This window comes from Moschus berezovskii, chromosome 7 (assembly GCF_049115385.1).
Source record: "Moschus berezovskii isolate FMDL1 chromosome 7, NW_MosBer_1.0, whole genome shotgun sequence".
Taxonomy (NCBI): Eukaryota; Metazoa; Chordata; class Mammalia; order Artiodactyla; family Moschidae; genus Moschus; species Moschus berezovskii.
Window position 1 is genome coordinate 58,263,529 of NC_142466.1, and position 13,638 is coordinate 58,277,166.

Below are 13,638 nucleotides of genomic sequence, written 5' to 3' on the forward strand. Positions count from 1 at the left end.
CACCTGCTCAATTCTCTTTGTTCTTCATCCATTACTGATGGCCTAAAGTCAAGTTTAACAAATCATTAACTACTGGAAGTTATACAAACATGCTACAAACTTAAATTCTCACTACTTTACATTTAGAAAGCTCTTTTAAAACTATACCAGGTTTCAGAAAGAATCCGATTTTAACTTTGCACATATTGTTTAAGTCAGCTATTTGTTCAACAAAAAGAGTCAATGAAGTGTATTAGAAAGTATTTTATTAATAAGTTATTATAAAACAATATTCATTTCATGTACACAAATTAACTTTTTGGTGCAACAAGAGGAATATCTGAATGTTTCCCATCTATTTCTGTAACAGTCACAATTACATTTTGTAAGACTGATATCTTCAAATTTAGAACCTACACATACATTTTCTTAAGAATGCACACATAAAGTACTTCCCCTACAACTGCACTATATCCTTGACAAATCCCCATTGGGAGGTACAATAGTGACTGCAGGCATTTATCTTTGAAACAACTTTTCCTCATTTTTCAGGTTTGGGAATGATATCACATCAAGTATGGAAAATAACTTTTTTCCTTAAGAATACATAAATTCACTTAGAGATGTCTCTACAAGTTGAGAAAAACCCACTTCTTTAGCTCCTTCTGTCAAGACTCCATATCAATCTCAGCCACTTCACTCTTGCCCCGCAGTGCTGTTTCTATCAGGTTGTCTTCGCTTACATCTTCAATGTCTGCCAGATCAATGGGTGGTAAAGGGTTCCTCCAGTACTGGAAGGTGTTATACTGCCAAAATTCTTCACTGAGCTTTAGTGAAAAGGAGAGAGATGAAAGCACATCAATGGTCTAGAAAAAGTTGAGGATTTTCATGAAACCCATTTTTTGTTTTAAAAGCAAACTCACATAAGATTCTGCAGTCTTTAATTTTGCTTCTTCAACAAATAAACATTATTAATTCTGCCTAATCAAAGTACTTCATTGCCTCAGTCAAATCTGTATTTTCATATTCATGAATTTGTGAAAGTATTTCTTGCTAGTAGTTTAAATTGAAAAGAATCTCCTCCAAGAGCTTCTCTCCCCAGAATTTTCTTCTATTTGTCAACCCAAAAATAATGCCTGAAGACTCTTAGAAATTTTTACCTTTCAATGAGGAAAACAATATAAAAAATACACCGACACATCTTAAAACTTAATTTTGGCCTCTTCCCTGAGGTTTGGAATTTTAAGGGGTTGATTTTACATTGGCTAAAATACTTTGACAACCTTCTAAAAAACATTAGAATAAAAATATAGTAAATAATAAGAAAATCCAAAACTGATCATTTTATTAAGCATACCATTTTAAAAAATAAATAAACATACCATTTTGTTCAAGACATGACTTTTAACTCAATAAACCAAAACTGATAAATCCAAGTGAGTGCGAGTCCTTTAAAAATTCAACAGCTTATTCTTAAACACTATAAAACTTTCAAGTAACTATGAAGTTGATGTTCCAAAGAATTTCAAAATTGGCACAAAACTTCAAAAGCTTCCCCTAAATACGTCATGCATTGCGATTATATACAGATTTCCAAGGTGATCACTTTGAAGGTTAACACCTTTTCTTGATGAATATCAATATATCTATATATTTAGTCTATTAAGTCATGTCTGTACTTTAGGTTCATACTTGCTATAGCAGCAGTAGTCAACAGAAATATAACAGAAGCCACATATATAATTTAAGAATTTCTGGTACCTTCAGTTAAAAAAAAAAAAGAGTAAAAAGAAACAAGTGAAATCAATCTTAAAATTTTACTTGACCTAGGAGAGCCAGAAACACTATCATTTCAAGATACAGTCAATACTTTAAAAAATTAATGTGATGTTTTACATTTTTCTTGTCATAGTAAAAGTTTAAAATTTGCCAGGTATTTTACACTTCCAGCACTATTCAGACTAGCCGCATTTCAATGCTCAATAGGCACGTTGCCAGTTACTTAAATGGAGAGCACAGGAATTTTCAATAAGTTCATTCAGTGCCTTAGACACTAAGGCTTAGCGAATTAAGAGTCCCTTGGGAATTTCTTAACACTGGGATAAAAACTTAATAACTCAAACGATGCCAATAAAAATTTCATTTCAGGCTCCTCCGTCCATGGGATTCTCCAGGCAAGAGTACTGGAGTGGGTTGCCGTTGCCTTCTCCAGGAGATCTTCCCAACCCAGGGATCGAACCCGGGTCTCCCACATTGGAGGCAGACGCTTTAGCATCTGAGCCACCAGGGAAGCTCTTTAATAAGTAAACAGTTAAAACAATGACCTATTTCTCTGTCTTTTGGAAAAAATCTATTGTTCAAATTACCTACTTATAAAACACAAATCAAAAAAGATCCCTTAACAAGGTCAGTATAACCTACTAGCTAAGAGCACAAACTTTGCCAGGACAGGTCTGCATTTCTATGATAACTCCACCACCCATTAACTCTGATCTTGACTGAAGCCTATTTCACTATAGATAAAAGAAGAATGACTCTTCGCTCTTGTGCGAATTACAGTTTAGCACTGTAACTGCCAAATATAGCTAGCTATTATATCCCAAGAAGCCTATGAACCTGTATCATTATAAACTAAAATCACACCATTTCTGCTTTCTATTTAAAATATCAATTAATAACAGTAAAGGTCAGCAATGACAGAGTATTTAATCTGCATAAAGTGACTCTAACATGAGAAAATACATGAATGTTCATTGAAGTAACACCTGGCTTTTAGTTCTCCAGTTAAGGTATTTTTACCTGAAACAACTCAATAAATACTCTTGAGATTCTAGGACAGAAAATAGGTACCATCATTCCACCTAGATTTCATCCTTCATATAGAAAGGACATATTTGAGGAAATTCTTCCCAAATGAGATCCCAAGGGTAAGGACAGGGACTTAAGCTCTGAGAACAAGAGGAACCAGGAAGACATTTGCTGCAGGAAGTGAAAAAGCTTTTTAACTTCGACGTGTTTTTGCTATATTCTATTTTCCCTTAACACAAAAATAATGCATCTTTGGCGGCAGTAAAGAAAAAAAGAAGCTGAAGAAAATTAAGTTTGCACAAAGAAGCAGCTCAAGAAACAGGACAAAAAAAAAAAGGAACATGAGGGTTCCTGGGGAAAGAGAACAGGGGATTAGTCTTTATGAAGAAATCCCTCAAAACAAGCTTGTTCCCTGCTACAGGCTTATAGTGAGTCCAGGAAGCAGAACGCTTCTAGATGTAGTCACTGGTGTGGAAGAAGATACAGGTTGCATCTAGGAGATTCTAAGCAGATGTCTGCTGTCAGTTTACTAAAAAATTTCTTTGCCTACCTGTCATTTTCATTTCCCTTTTACCAATTTGTGGCATAGCAGTCAGTATACTCTGGTAGGAAACACAAGCCTAGGTATGGGTAGGGTAACAGAAACAGTCAGGTTCTCAGACTATACAGTACTTACCTCCATACCAAATAGGTCTGGATGACTATCATTCTAGATTTTTGTTTCTTTCAGGTTTTGTACACTGGTATGACATGATTTAACTGGAAATTATAACTCTTTATTCTACTTTAAAACTAAGTGCTATCATTCAGTCTTAAGCTGACTTGAATATCTAAAAGCAGTTGAATTAAAAGTCTAAATAAGGTTCGTTCTCTAAATTCCAAGAAAACCCGGGGCAGAAATGCTCATCATAATAATTATATCTAAAGGATAATTTCCGACGACCACAGAACAAGATCTTTCGAAACTACTCTATTTTATTGGCAAAGTATTTGAAAAATACTACTGATGCATAAGATATTTAGGACAATGGAGAAATGTGGGGCAGATGATATGATGTAGTGGTTGAAGAGAACTTGGTGAAAGTGCCAAATTGAATTCCTAAGATGAGACCAAAGCTACCCAATAATACACAATGCCAGTCACAAACATTATTTAAAATTCTCTAATGGCCATATTTCAGAGTCCCCTGGACTGCAAGGAGATTCAACCAGTCCATCCTAAAGGAGATCAGTCCTGGGTGTTCACTGGAAGGACTGATGTTGAAGCTGAAGGTCCAATACTTTGGTCACCTGATTCGAAGAACTGACATTTGAAAAGACCCTGTTGCTGGGTTAGATTGAAGGCGGGAGGAGAAGGATGAATGACAGAGGATGAGATGGTTGGAGGGCATCACCGACTCAATGGACATGAGTTTGAGTAAACTCTGGGAGTTAGTGATGGACAAGGAGGCCTGGTGTGCTGCAGTCCACGAGGTCGCAAAGAGTCGGACACGACTGAGCGACTGAACTGACTGAATGGCCATACTTAAAAAGTATATATTTTATTCAAGCCAGTATCTTCAAATTATTTCAATGTCCAATCAATATAAATTTTTTTGAAATCTTTGAAACCTAGTGTGTATTTTACCCTTTGAGCACGTCTCAGTTTGAACTAGTCACACCTCAGGCGCTGTGTCATAATTCGAGTGGCTGTCCCACCTAAGGCAACAGATCTAGACATCTTATGTACAGATATGGGGCAGGCTCATTTCCCACGGAAGCGGAACTCTCCAAAGATCCCCATGCATATGCCTGATGTTAAGAACCAGATTAATTTTCTGATCCTTTTTCACAGGATCAGCCTTAACACTGCGTTAAGAATGCCTTTTCCCCGAAATACGGAGGCCCTTCCTCTCAACCAAAAGAGCTGTACCATCCCTTAAAGGACGACCAACTGGTGGCTACTACATTGGTCGCCCTCTTTAGAAAGAAATTGATCACGAATTCCAGAAAACAATCATCGTTAAACCGAGGAAGACGCAATACACCTTTCTCTGAACTCTGTCGTGGAGCTTAACTTATCGCGGTTCACGGTCAACGTCTTCACCAAGCTCTCCCTTCTGTCATGACCCACGCCCCCGCTTCCCTCTTGGACAGCACAAGTGCGGAAGGTGCAAGGCCACGTGTATACCTCACCCAACGGTCTGTTTCCCTCTAGTTTAGCTTAGTGCTCTCTGCCCGTCGTAACGAACCAAGACGCTGCCCAAGGCGGGCTCTAGGGCCCTTGGTGTGTTGCTTCGGGCGGGGGGAAGGGGGGTGTCAGTGTACGTTCTCATGGGGAGGACCCCAACTTTTCATTTTGGGCGGGGGTGTCGTGACAAACACGACTTTAGCGGGGGACGATAGGTTCCTTCCCACCCCGGCGCCCGCACCCCGTCGGAGCGCCCAGCCCACCACCAGCCCCTACCTGGCGCGGTGCGGCCCCCCAGTCTCCGCGCTGGGACTCTGCGCGCCCCGCCCCATCGTCGCCACCGCCTCTCGGGGGCCGGACACCCCGGGGCTCCTCCCCCGGCCCGCGGGGCCGCACTGGCGGCTGCAGCAGCTGCGACTCGCCGGTCTCCAGGCTGCGGCCCTCACGCTCCGCGCCGCCCTGGGCGCCGGTATCCCCGTCGTCGCGGCGCTTGCTGGGCGAAACCGAAGGCTCAGTCATAGCCCCGGCGTCGATTTTACGCTTTCGGGGCAGCTCGGGGAAGCCGAGGGGCCGCCCGGGATGCGAGGCTCCCGGCGGCGGGATCCAGAGCGGCGGCGGCGGCGGCTCCTCAGGAAAGTCGCAGAGCAGGAGCCGCTTCCAAGGCACGTGGAACGTCAGCGGCTCGGCCGCACGGCGCTTGGCCATGGGCCCCGAAGGCTCGGGCGGAGCCCGCCCGGCGCGGGAGGCCGAATGCGGATAGCAGTGGGGGCGGAAGGCGAGGGCGGAGCGTGCGAGGGAGGGCGAGGACCGAGTCCAGGCGAGGCCGCCGCTGGAAAGGGCAGAGGGCGGAGGGGGCGGGGCAGCCGATCCGGCCCAGCTCGCGCGCGCAGCCCTCGCCGCCGCTGCCGCCGCCGTCGCCGCCGAGGTGCTGCCGGACGTTGGGAAGCAACCGCGAGGCGGCGGAGATTCGAACCTGCGCACAAATGTGCGCGCGCGCACTCGCGCAAGCCAGGCAGAGCCGCTGGTTGGTGAAGGCTCGCGGGGCGAGCTCCCGAGCGCCCCCGCGGCCGGAAGTGCGCGCCTGGGGCGAGGCGGGCTTATTAAAGGCCCAGTGGCATTGGAGAGGTTTCGGAGTAGCTGTGTCGCTTTCCGATTGAAACTTGAAATTGTTTGGCTTTTAAATTACGTGGGAAGCGCAGCGTTCCTTGCTCTGCGCGGTGGTCAGAAGTGAGATTCCAAAACCTTTCTTAGAGCAAAACTGTGTGTGTTGTCAAAGGACATGAGAGAATAACAACCTTATTTTGTGGGGCGGGGGGGGGGGCGGTAAAAGCACTCCGGGAGTTGGTGATGGATAGGGAGGCCTGGCGTGCTGTGATTCATGGGGTCGCGGAGAGTCGGACACGACTGAGCGACTGAACTGAACTAAAAAGCAAAGATAGCTTTATTGGGAAAGTTGACAATCCTGGTGAGAAGCTGGACTCATGTTCCAAAGAACCAAATCTCTATTGCTGATCAGAAGGCAAGAGATTTTAAAGGGGAATTTCAAGAATACACAGGTGGAAAGGGGTGGCTACATGCAGAGGAGTACAGTCATCTCTGACAGTCATCTTAAAATTGTTCATGGGTGATTCGACCAGTGTCATCTTGGTTGTTTTAAGTACAGTTAATCGTCAGTTCCAGGGTCAATTTGTTCCTATTTCCTTGAGATGAACTCTCAGAATTGTGTAAGATGGAGCAGCTTACGTTATGCCTGTAGTCTGGTCATGATGTAATCAACTTCTTCCAACTGATAGGGGCTCCAATATTAAAGGATATGGCTCAGAAAACGATCTGTAGCCCTTGAATGCTAAGTCGCTTCAGTCATGTTGGATGCTTTTCGACCTCATGAACTATAGTCTGCCAGGTTCCTCTATCCAAGGGGTTCTCCAGGCAAGAATATTGGGGTGGGTTGCCATGCCCTTCCCTCAACCTTATTTTTAATAGATAATAAAAACAGTAACCAAGTAAAGAAAAAGGTGAGGAAGAAAATTATGTATAAGTGATTTAAAGGGAGAAACGACTGTGATCTTCTAGAGAAAAGCATGCAAGGAAGATAATTGTTCTCTGATTAGTAATTAATTATCCCACGCCCCTACACAACAAGGCTGTTGTGAGAAGTTAGGAGTAACCAATTGTTTATTATAGAAATATAACAAGTAAGGTAGTAAACAGTGGCTGTTCTGTTTGATCTTTGCATTTTCTCCGGTTTTCTCTCATCCCCAGTCCCCCTCCCCTCTGGCAACCACCTGTTGCTTCTGTGTATCTATGACTGTTTCTCTGTTATATTTGCTCATTTAGTTTTTTAGATTCCACATATAAGTAGAAAGATACCGTATTTATTTCTGATTTCACTTTGCATGCTGCTGCTGCTAAGTTGCTTCAGTCGTGTCCGACTATGTGCGACCCCATAGACTGCAGCCCACCAGCCTCCCCCATCCCTAGGATTCTCCAGGCAAGAATACTGGAGTGGGTTGCCATTTCCTTCTGCAGTGCATGAAAATGAAAAGTGAAAGTGAAGTCGCTTAGTCGTGTCCGACTCTTAGCGACCCCATGGACTGCAGCCCACCAGTCTCCTCAGTCCATGGGATTTTCCAGGCAAGAGTACTGGAGTGGGGTGCCATTGCCTTCTCTGTCACTTTACATAATACCCTTTAAATCCATCCATATTGTTGCAAACGGCAAAATTTCATTCTTTTTCTGGCAGAATAACTTGCCGTTTATTATATATATATGGATATGTCACAGTCTGTTTAGTCATTCACTTTCAGTGGACATGTAGATTGTTTAAGGTTTTGAATGGACATAGGCTTTTTTTTTTTCTCTCGGGTAACTACTTAGGAGTGGAAAGGTTGGATCACATAATAAGTGTGTATATTTAACTTTTTAAAAACTGCCAAATTGATTTCTAGTGGTTGTACCATTCTTCATTCCACCTAGCAGTGTTTCAGAGACTCCTACATGTCCTTTCCAACACTTGGTTTGATCAGACTAATTTTAATCTTTCTAAATAAATATCTCATGTATCCATCCCATTGTAGTTTACCCCGTTGGATTTCCCTAATGACTAATGATATTCAGGATCTTTTAAGTGCTTCCTTGCTATCTGTATGTCTTCTTTGGTAAAATAACTCAAATTTTACCCCATTTTAAAATCCGGTCATTTGCTTTATTATTTCATATTTTTATGCATGTAATTTCATTCATGTTAAATACAGTATTCCACCATATGAATCCACTTCATTGTTGATAAGCATTTGAGTTTTTTTCAAATTTTTAAAGATAATGTACTGTTAACATGTGTGTATGATCAGTCATCTCCAACTCTTAGATCCCTTAGACTATAGCCTGCCAGGGTCCTTTAGTCCATGGAATTTTCTGGGTAAGAATACTGGAGTGGGTTGCCATTTCTTCCTCCACAGGATCTTTCTGACCCAGGGATCTAGCCCGTGTCTCCGAGTTTCCTGCATTGGCAGGCAAACATCTGGGAATCCCTGATATGAGCATGCTTCTTCATAATTTCTAAGGCACATGTGCAAGAATGTCTCTGCATGCATGTTTAGTTGCTCAGTCATGTCCGAATCTGTGCAACCCTATGGACTGTAGCTCACCAGGGTTCTTTGTCCATGGGATTTCCCAGGAAAAAATACTGAAGTGGGTTGCCATTTCCCCCTCCAGATCTTCCCAAACCAGGGATCGAACCCAGGTCTCCTGCGTCTCCTACATTGGTAGGCGGACTCTTTACCACTGAGTCGCCTGTCTCTACAGAATGGAATTCCTGAGTAGTACAGCGTATGTTTAACTTCACCTGGACTAGCTTCCTGAAGTGCTTTTTACAAGCTTTTTCTAGTACAGGAATGAGATGCCTTTTTTGTCACATCCTCACCAGTAAACTTAGTATGGTCCTACCTGAGCAATGTGATATATCTCACTGTGGCCTGTTTGTATTTCCCCAGTGAAACTGGACATCTTTTTACATAGTTTATGGGCCATTCCTGAAGCAGTAATTCTGGCTCTTTACTCCACATGGTGTTTTGTTGAGTAAGTTCTAAACGTAAATGTGGTCTACATTATCAGTCTTTTCTTTCATTGTTTATGCTTCTTTTTTGTCTTAAGGCGTAGGCCTCTTCACCATAACCTCTGTTTCAAGACCACTCTGCCTGATCCCAACCAGCCTCTGCTTAGCCCAACTTGGATCTCTAGCTTTTTGTGAAAGGATTGTTAAATTCTTTGCAACTTTAAAAAGTTGGTATGGTTGTTTTTTTCTAACTGATTTGGAAGAGCTTTTATATTCTGAAAAGCAATGTTCTTATGAGTAGTAGCTGTTTAAATATTATAAATATTTCCTCCCAGTATGTCTTGTATTTTTACTGTCTGATATCTTAATTTTAGGGAGAAGGCAATGGCAAGCCACTCCAGTACTCTTGCCTAGAAAATCCCATGGATGGAGGAGCCTGGTAGGCTGCAGTCCGTGGGGTCGCTAGGGGTCGGACACGACTGAGCTACTTTACTTTCACTTTCACACATTGGAGAAGGAAATGGCAACCCACTCCAGTGTTCTTGCCTGGAGAATCCCAGGGACGGGGGAGCCTGGTGGGCTTCTGTCTGTGGGGTCACACAGAGTCGGACACGACTGAAGTGACTTAGCAGCAGCATCTTAATTTTAACATAGACAAGTTTATCAATGTTTTCTTTTCTGATTTACACGTACTACTTGTTAAGAAGTCCTTTCCTGTTCCAAGTTCTAGACATTTTATGGTTTTATATTTTTGCTTTCATATTTAAATCTTTCATCCATGTGGAACTGATTTACCGCAGTCAACACATATGGAAATCACATTTACTTGTCCACTATGTGCTTTCACATATTCATATAGAGGCATACATCAGAGATATTGCAGATACCACTGCAATGAAGCTAATATGCAATAAAGTGAGTCACACAAATATTTTGGTTTCCTAGGGCATATGAATGTTATGTTTATACTATACTGTCATCTATTAAATGTCTTTAAAAATGTGCATACCTTAAAATCAGTGTTTACAGATCACCACAGCAAAATATAATAATAATGTTTGAACTACTGCAAGAATTACCAAAATGACCCAGACATGAAGTGAGTAAATACTGTTGGAAAAGTGATGCTGACAGACTTGCTGGACACAAGGGCTGTCACAAAACTTCAATTTGTTAAAAAAAAAAAAAAAAGGCACTATTTGCAAAGTGCAATAAAAGGAGGTATGCCTGTTTAATATTAATATTTCACATATAGTACAGAGGACCTCATAAAAACCACTGAACTAGGTGGTATCAATCTCCTTTCATAGATGAGGAAACAAACTCAGAGTGCTTTGCCCAAGATCACAAATAATAATTCAGGAAAAGTATCTAAGTGCCAGTTCAGTGCTTGTCGTACTAATGGCTGCTGCTGGAATTTTCTTCTACTGGTTCCTTTATAATTCTTGTTTGATTATATAACAAAACCAAAGACCAAGTTTAATTAGTACAAGGGCTAGCATACTCAAGAGTTCAACGAATCATAGTGACTTTCTAGAAGCATATAAAAGGCTAATCCCAGGGTTCAAATGTATTGTTCTCAATTAATTAAAATTCCCATATCTATGGTTATCCCATGTTAGGTGCAAACAAGCAAGCAAATACAGTTTCATAGCAATTGTCAGATTTTAATATTCAAGAAAAATTAAGTCCATCATACACATTAAAAATATAGGAAATTTCATGCAGACATGAAGCTTCCAATTCAGCCTTTGCGGCAACTTTTAGAATGAGTTACATATAAATACAGTACATTTTACAGTTCCCAAACTTAATAATTTTATACTGTGATTTATACAGCTTCTCTTTATATTTTACATATCTCATCTTGCTCACTTGATTAACATACCCTAGCCTGTACTGCTTCAGATTATGGAAATAAAAAAAGAAACAAAAGCAAGCACAATGACCTAACTCCTCCCACTTTATCAAAATAAATGGAAAATCTGTGAATAGTTATTTAAGAAAAATGTTTTAAACTTTAAGGCTTACACACTTTAGTAGCTATTTCTACACATAATACAAAATTAAATCCTCCAGTGACACCTCTATTATTGATTGATACCACAATTTTCAAGTTTAGAATATATTAATTACAAAAGCTAGAAGAGAAAAAAAGGGATGTAAATTTGTGTAGTATATTTTAAAAACAGCATTCATAATATGGAGGAGAAATCAAACAAATGAAATAACTAATTTCATAATTAAATAAAAGCTGTAATTTAGAAGTACAAATAACATTATTAAAGGATAAAACCTGATAGCAAAAATTTTAAGAAATAATGCCAACCCATTGGTGTCAACCTGTTTTTCCCTTTATGAGAAAACCAAAATCATTTGTTTTGATAAAAGCTGTAAAAAAGTGAATACTTATCAGTGAATCAAAAGCATTTCTAAATTACAAACAGCATGCATTCCTTTCAATGGCTTTTTAGAAATACTTATGCTCCTTTTACGTTTCTTTCTTTAAAAGAAAATAAGTTCATTTTTTTTCCCTTGCAATTAATTTCAAGTTCATCCATGTGGTAGGTAAGAATTCCCACTAAATGAACATCTGCCAAGTACTCAGGAACACAAAAAAAGAGTAGTTTTTCAGAAACATTCAGTAGGTTACATACAGGTGTCCATAACTTGACAAATCAACTTAATGGAATCCTTTATTGCATCATGGGCATAAAGGCCACAGGCGCTCCTGTAGTGTATGCAGAAAAGATCCTACTGGTAAGATGCCAAATCACACCAGGACTCCCCTCACCTAACTGACAATAAAGGTGTAAAGATTTATAAATAAGTTTTCCTATGAAAACATGACATTTATGTTACCAGCACATTACTGAGATTAAGTCTATTTAATTAAAATTGCCACAGAGGTCACTTAATGTCATCACAACCATCTATGAAAATATTCAATATTACTCCCTTTTCTCCAAGAAAAGGTTAAAACACATTAAATTAGTCATCTATTTATCAAGCTACTGGAAAACAGGGTAATAAACATTAAAAAATACAAAGGAAAACTCCCTCCAAAAAAGATCTGCTAGAGGTAGAAATTTAAAGCAGCATATATTGTTTTAGCTATAGCTATCAGGGAACAAAATGGATACTCATCTGAAATTATACTAATGGCTGCTGCTTACAATATTAAATACACAGACCATGGGCAGTAATTTATCCCTAAATTTCATAATGAAAATTTCTCCACATTAATACTATCATGACAGTTTTTACTAGTATATAATTGTTTTAACGGAAAAAAAAAAGTGCTTGCTTTTGTAATTCAGGTAATCTAAAGGAAAGACATTATTGTAAACATCTAACTGACAAACAGTATTCATTTATAGTTTGAAATCATACATTTCAAATGGGCAGATTTTATTCTTATTTTCCCAGTTTCCTAGCAGTACCTTTAATAAATACTTTTGTGCCTCACTTAGAATGCTGAGATCTCATATATTTCAGAGTGATCCATGATGAGTATGCTTTCAAAGTGTTCAACTTAGTGTGACCAAAAGACTAATTTGACCCTATAAACTCAGCATTTTTGTAAAGATGAAATGTTTGATGGTAACTATAAGTCCAGCTGAGCTAGAAAATAATTTGAATGATAAAAGGATATACATTTGCTCTATGGATTGCTTAGGTTCAAAGTAAACAAAATCCTAATTCCAGATGTTGAAAGTGACAGAGGATCCTTAGACTCTTAAAATAACATGTACAATGCATACAAAACAACAAAAAGGGAGACTTTTATGGATTGCAATACTATAAGTTATTCATATGGCAGACATAACGGACAGCTTCATGAAGACAGTGGAAATAAAGTTTTTTCTACTGAAAGATAATTCTGGGCTTCAAGGAAAAAGTATACTTGAAGACATTTCCTCCATTTTTACTTGTGTAGTACAAATATGCATGGCATAGTATATTTCTGAAAAAGCGATAGACATATTAAGAAAATAGACACTATTTCTAAATTTTGTTAGGAATAAGAAGGCACCACTGATTTGAGGTTGTGTCCTGTCATTATGATAGTTGATTTTGAGTTGTTTATTTCATCATTTGCTATTAAACTTTTTTCTTGATGATAATCACTTGAGACTGTTATTGTGGTTTACGGACCACAAACAAAACACATTCATAGTAGTATTTCATCATGGACAGATCATTCACAGTATATGTTGACAAGACAGATTCTTTTTCCACCTGAAATGCAAACAGTAATCATAATGATGATTAAAGCGACAACGACAGTGCTACTTTAAACATATTCTGTGTATTATTCATTTATTACACATAAGTACCCTGTAAGATTGGCACTATAAGTAATCTCAGTTTACAAACAGGTCACACCTATAGTAAGTGGTGAAACTGGAATTCACGCTCAAGAAGTCTTAATTCCAGAGCCTGAACTCTAAACTACTATAATATATTGCTTCATTTTATCTTTCAGAACAAACCTGTTGTTTATTTTTTAAATGAATCGAATGCTTCTAAATAAACTGAATCAACAGTCGAAGTACCATGAAACCTTATAATCACGTAAGGGAAGACCACACAGTACAAAAGTACATATAGTAAACAATATCCC

General features: G+C 39.5%; 2 protein-coding genes across 3 annotated transcripts in view; both read right to left on the reverse strand.

Moving 5' to 3' along the window:
• Positions 1 to 228: 228 nt before the first annotated feature.
• C7H9orf40 (chromosome 7 C9orf40 homolog) lies at positions 229 to 5,894 on the reverse strand. The gene is made up of 2 exons (XM_055426897.2): positions 5,234 to 5,894; positions 229 to 806 (listed from the first exon to the last, which is right to left on the reverse strand). Exons 1-2 carry the CDS (start codon positions 5,660 to 5,662, stop codon positions 648 to 650), a joined length of 588 nt encoding a protein of 195 aa, XP_055282872.1. The 5' UTR covers positions 5,663 to 5,894; the 3' UTR covers positions 229 to 647.
• Positions 5,895 to 10,266: 4,372 nt separating this feature from the next.
• Positions 10,267 to 13,638, reverse strand: part of CARNMT1 (carnosine N-methyltransferase 1) — a 46,229-nt gene continuing 42,857 nt past the window's right edge. Inside the window, exon 7 of one of the 2 annotated variants that reach the window (XM_088837940.1) lies at positions 10,267 to 13,253. In XM_088837940.1, the coding sequence (XP_088694066.1) occupies positions 13,213 to 13,253 (41 nt within the window). In that variant the 3' untranslated portion in view covers positions 10,267 to 13,212. The remainder of the gene's footprint in view (positions 13,254 to 13,638) is intronic. The other variant, XM_055426898.2, reaches the window with a different exon arrangement.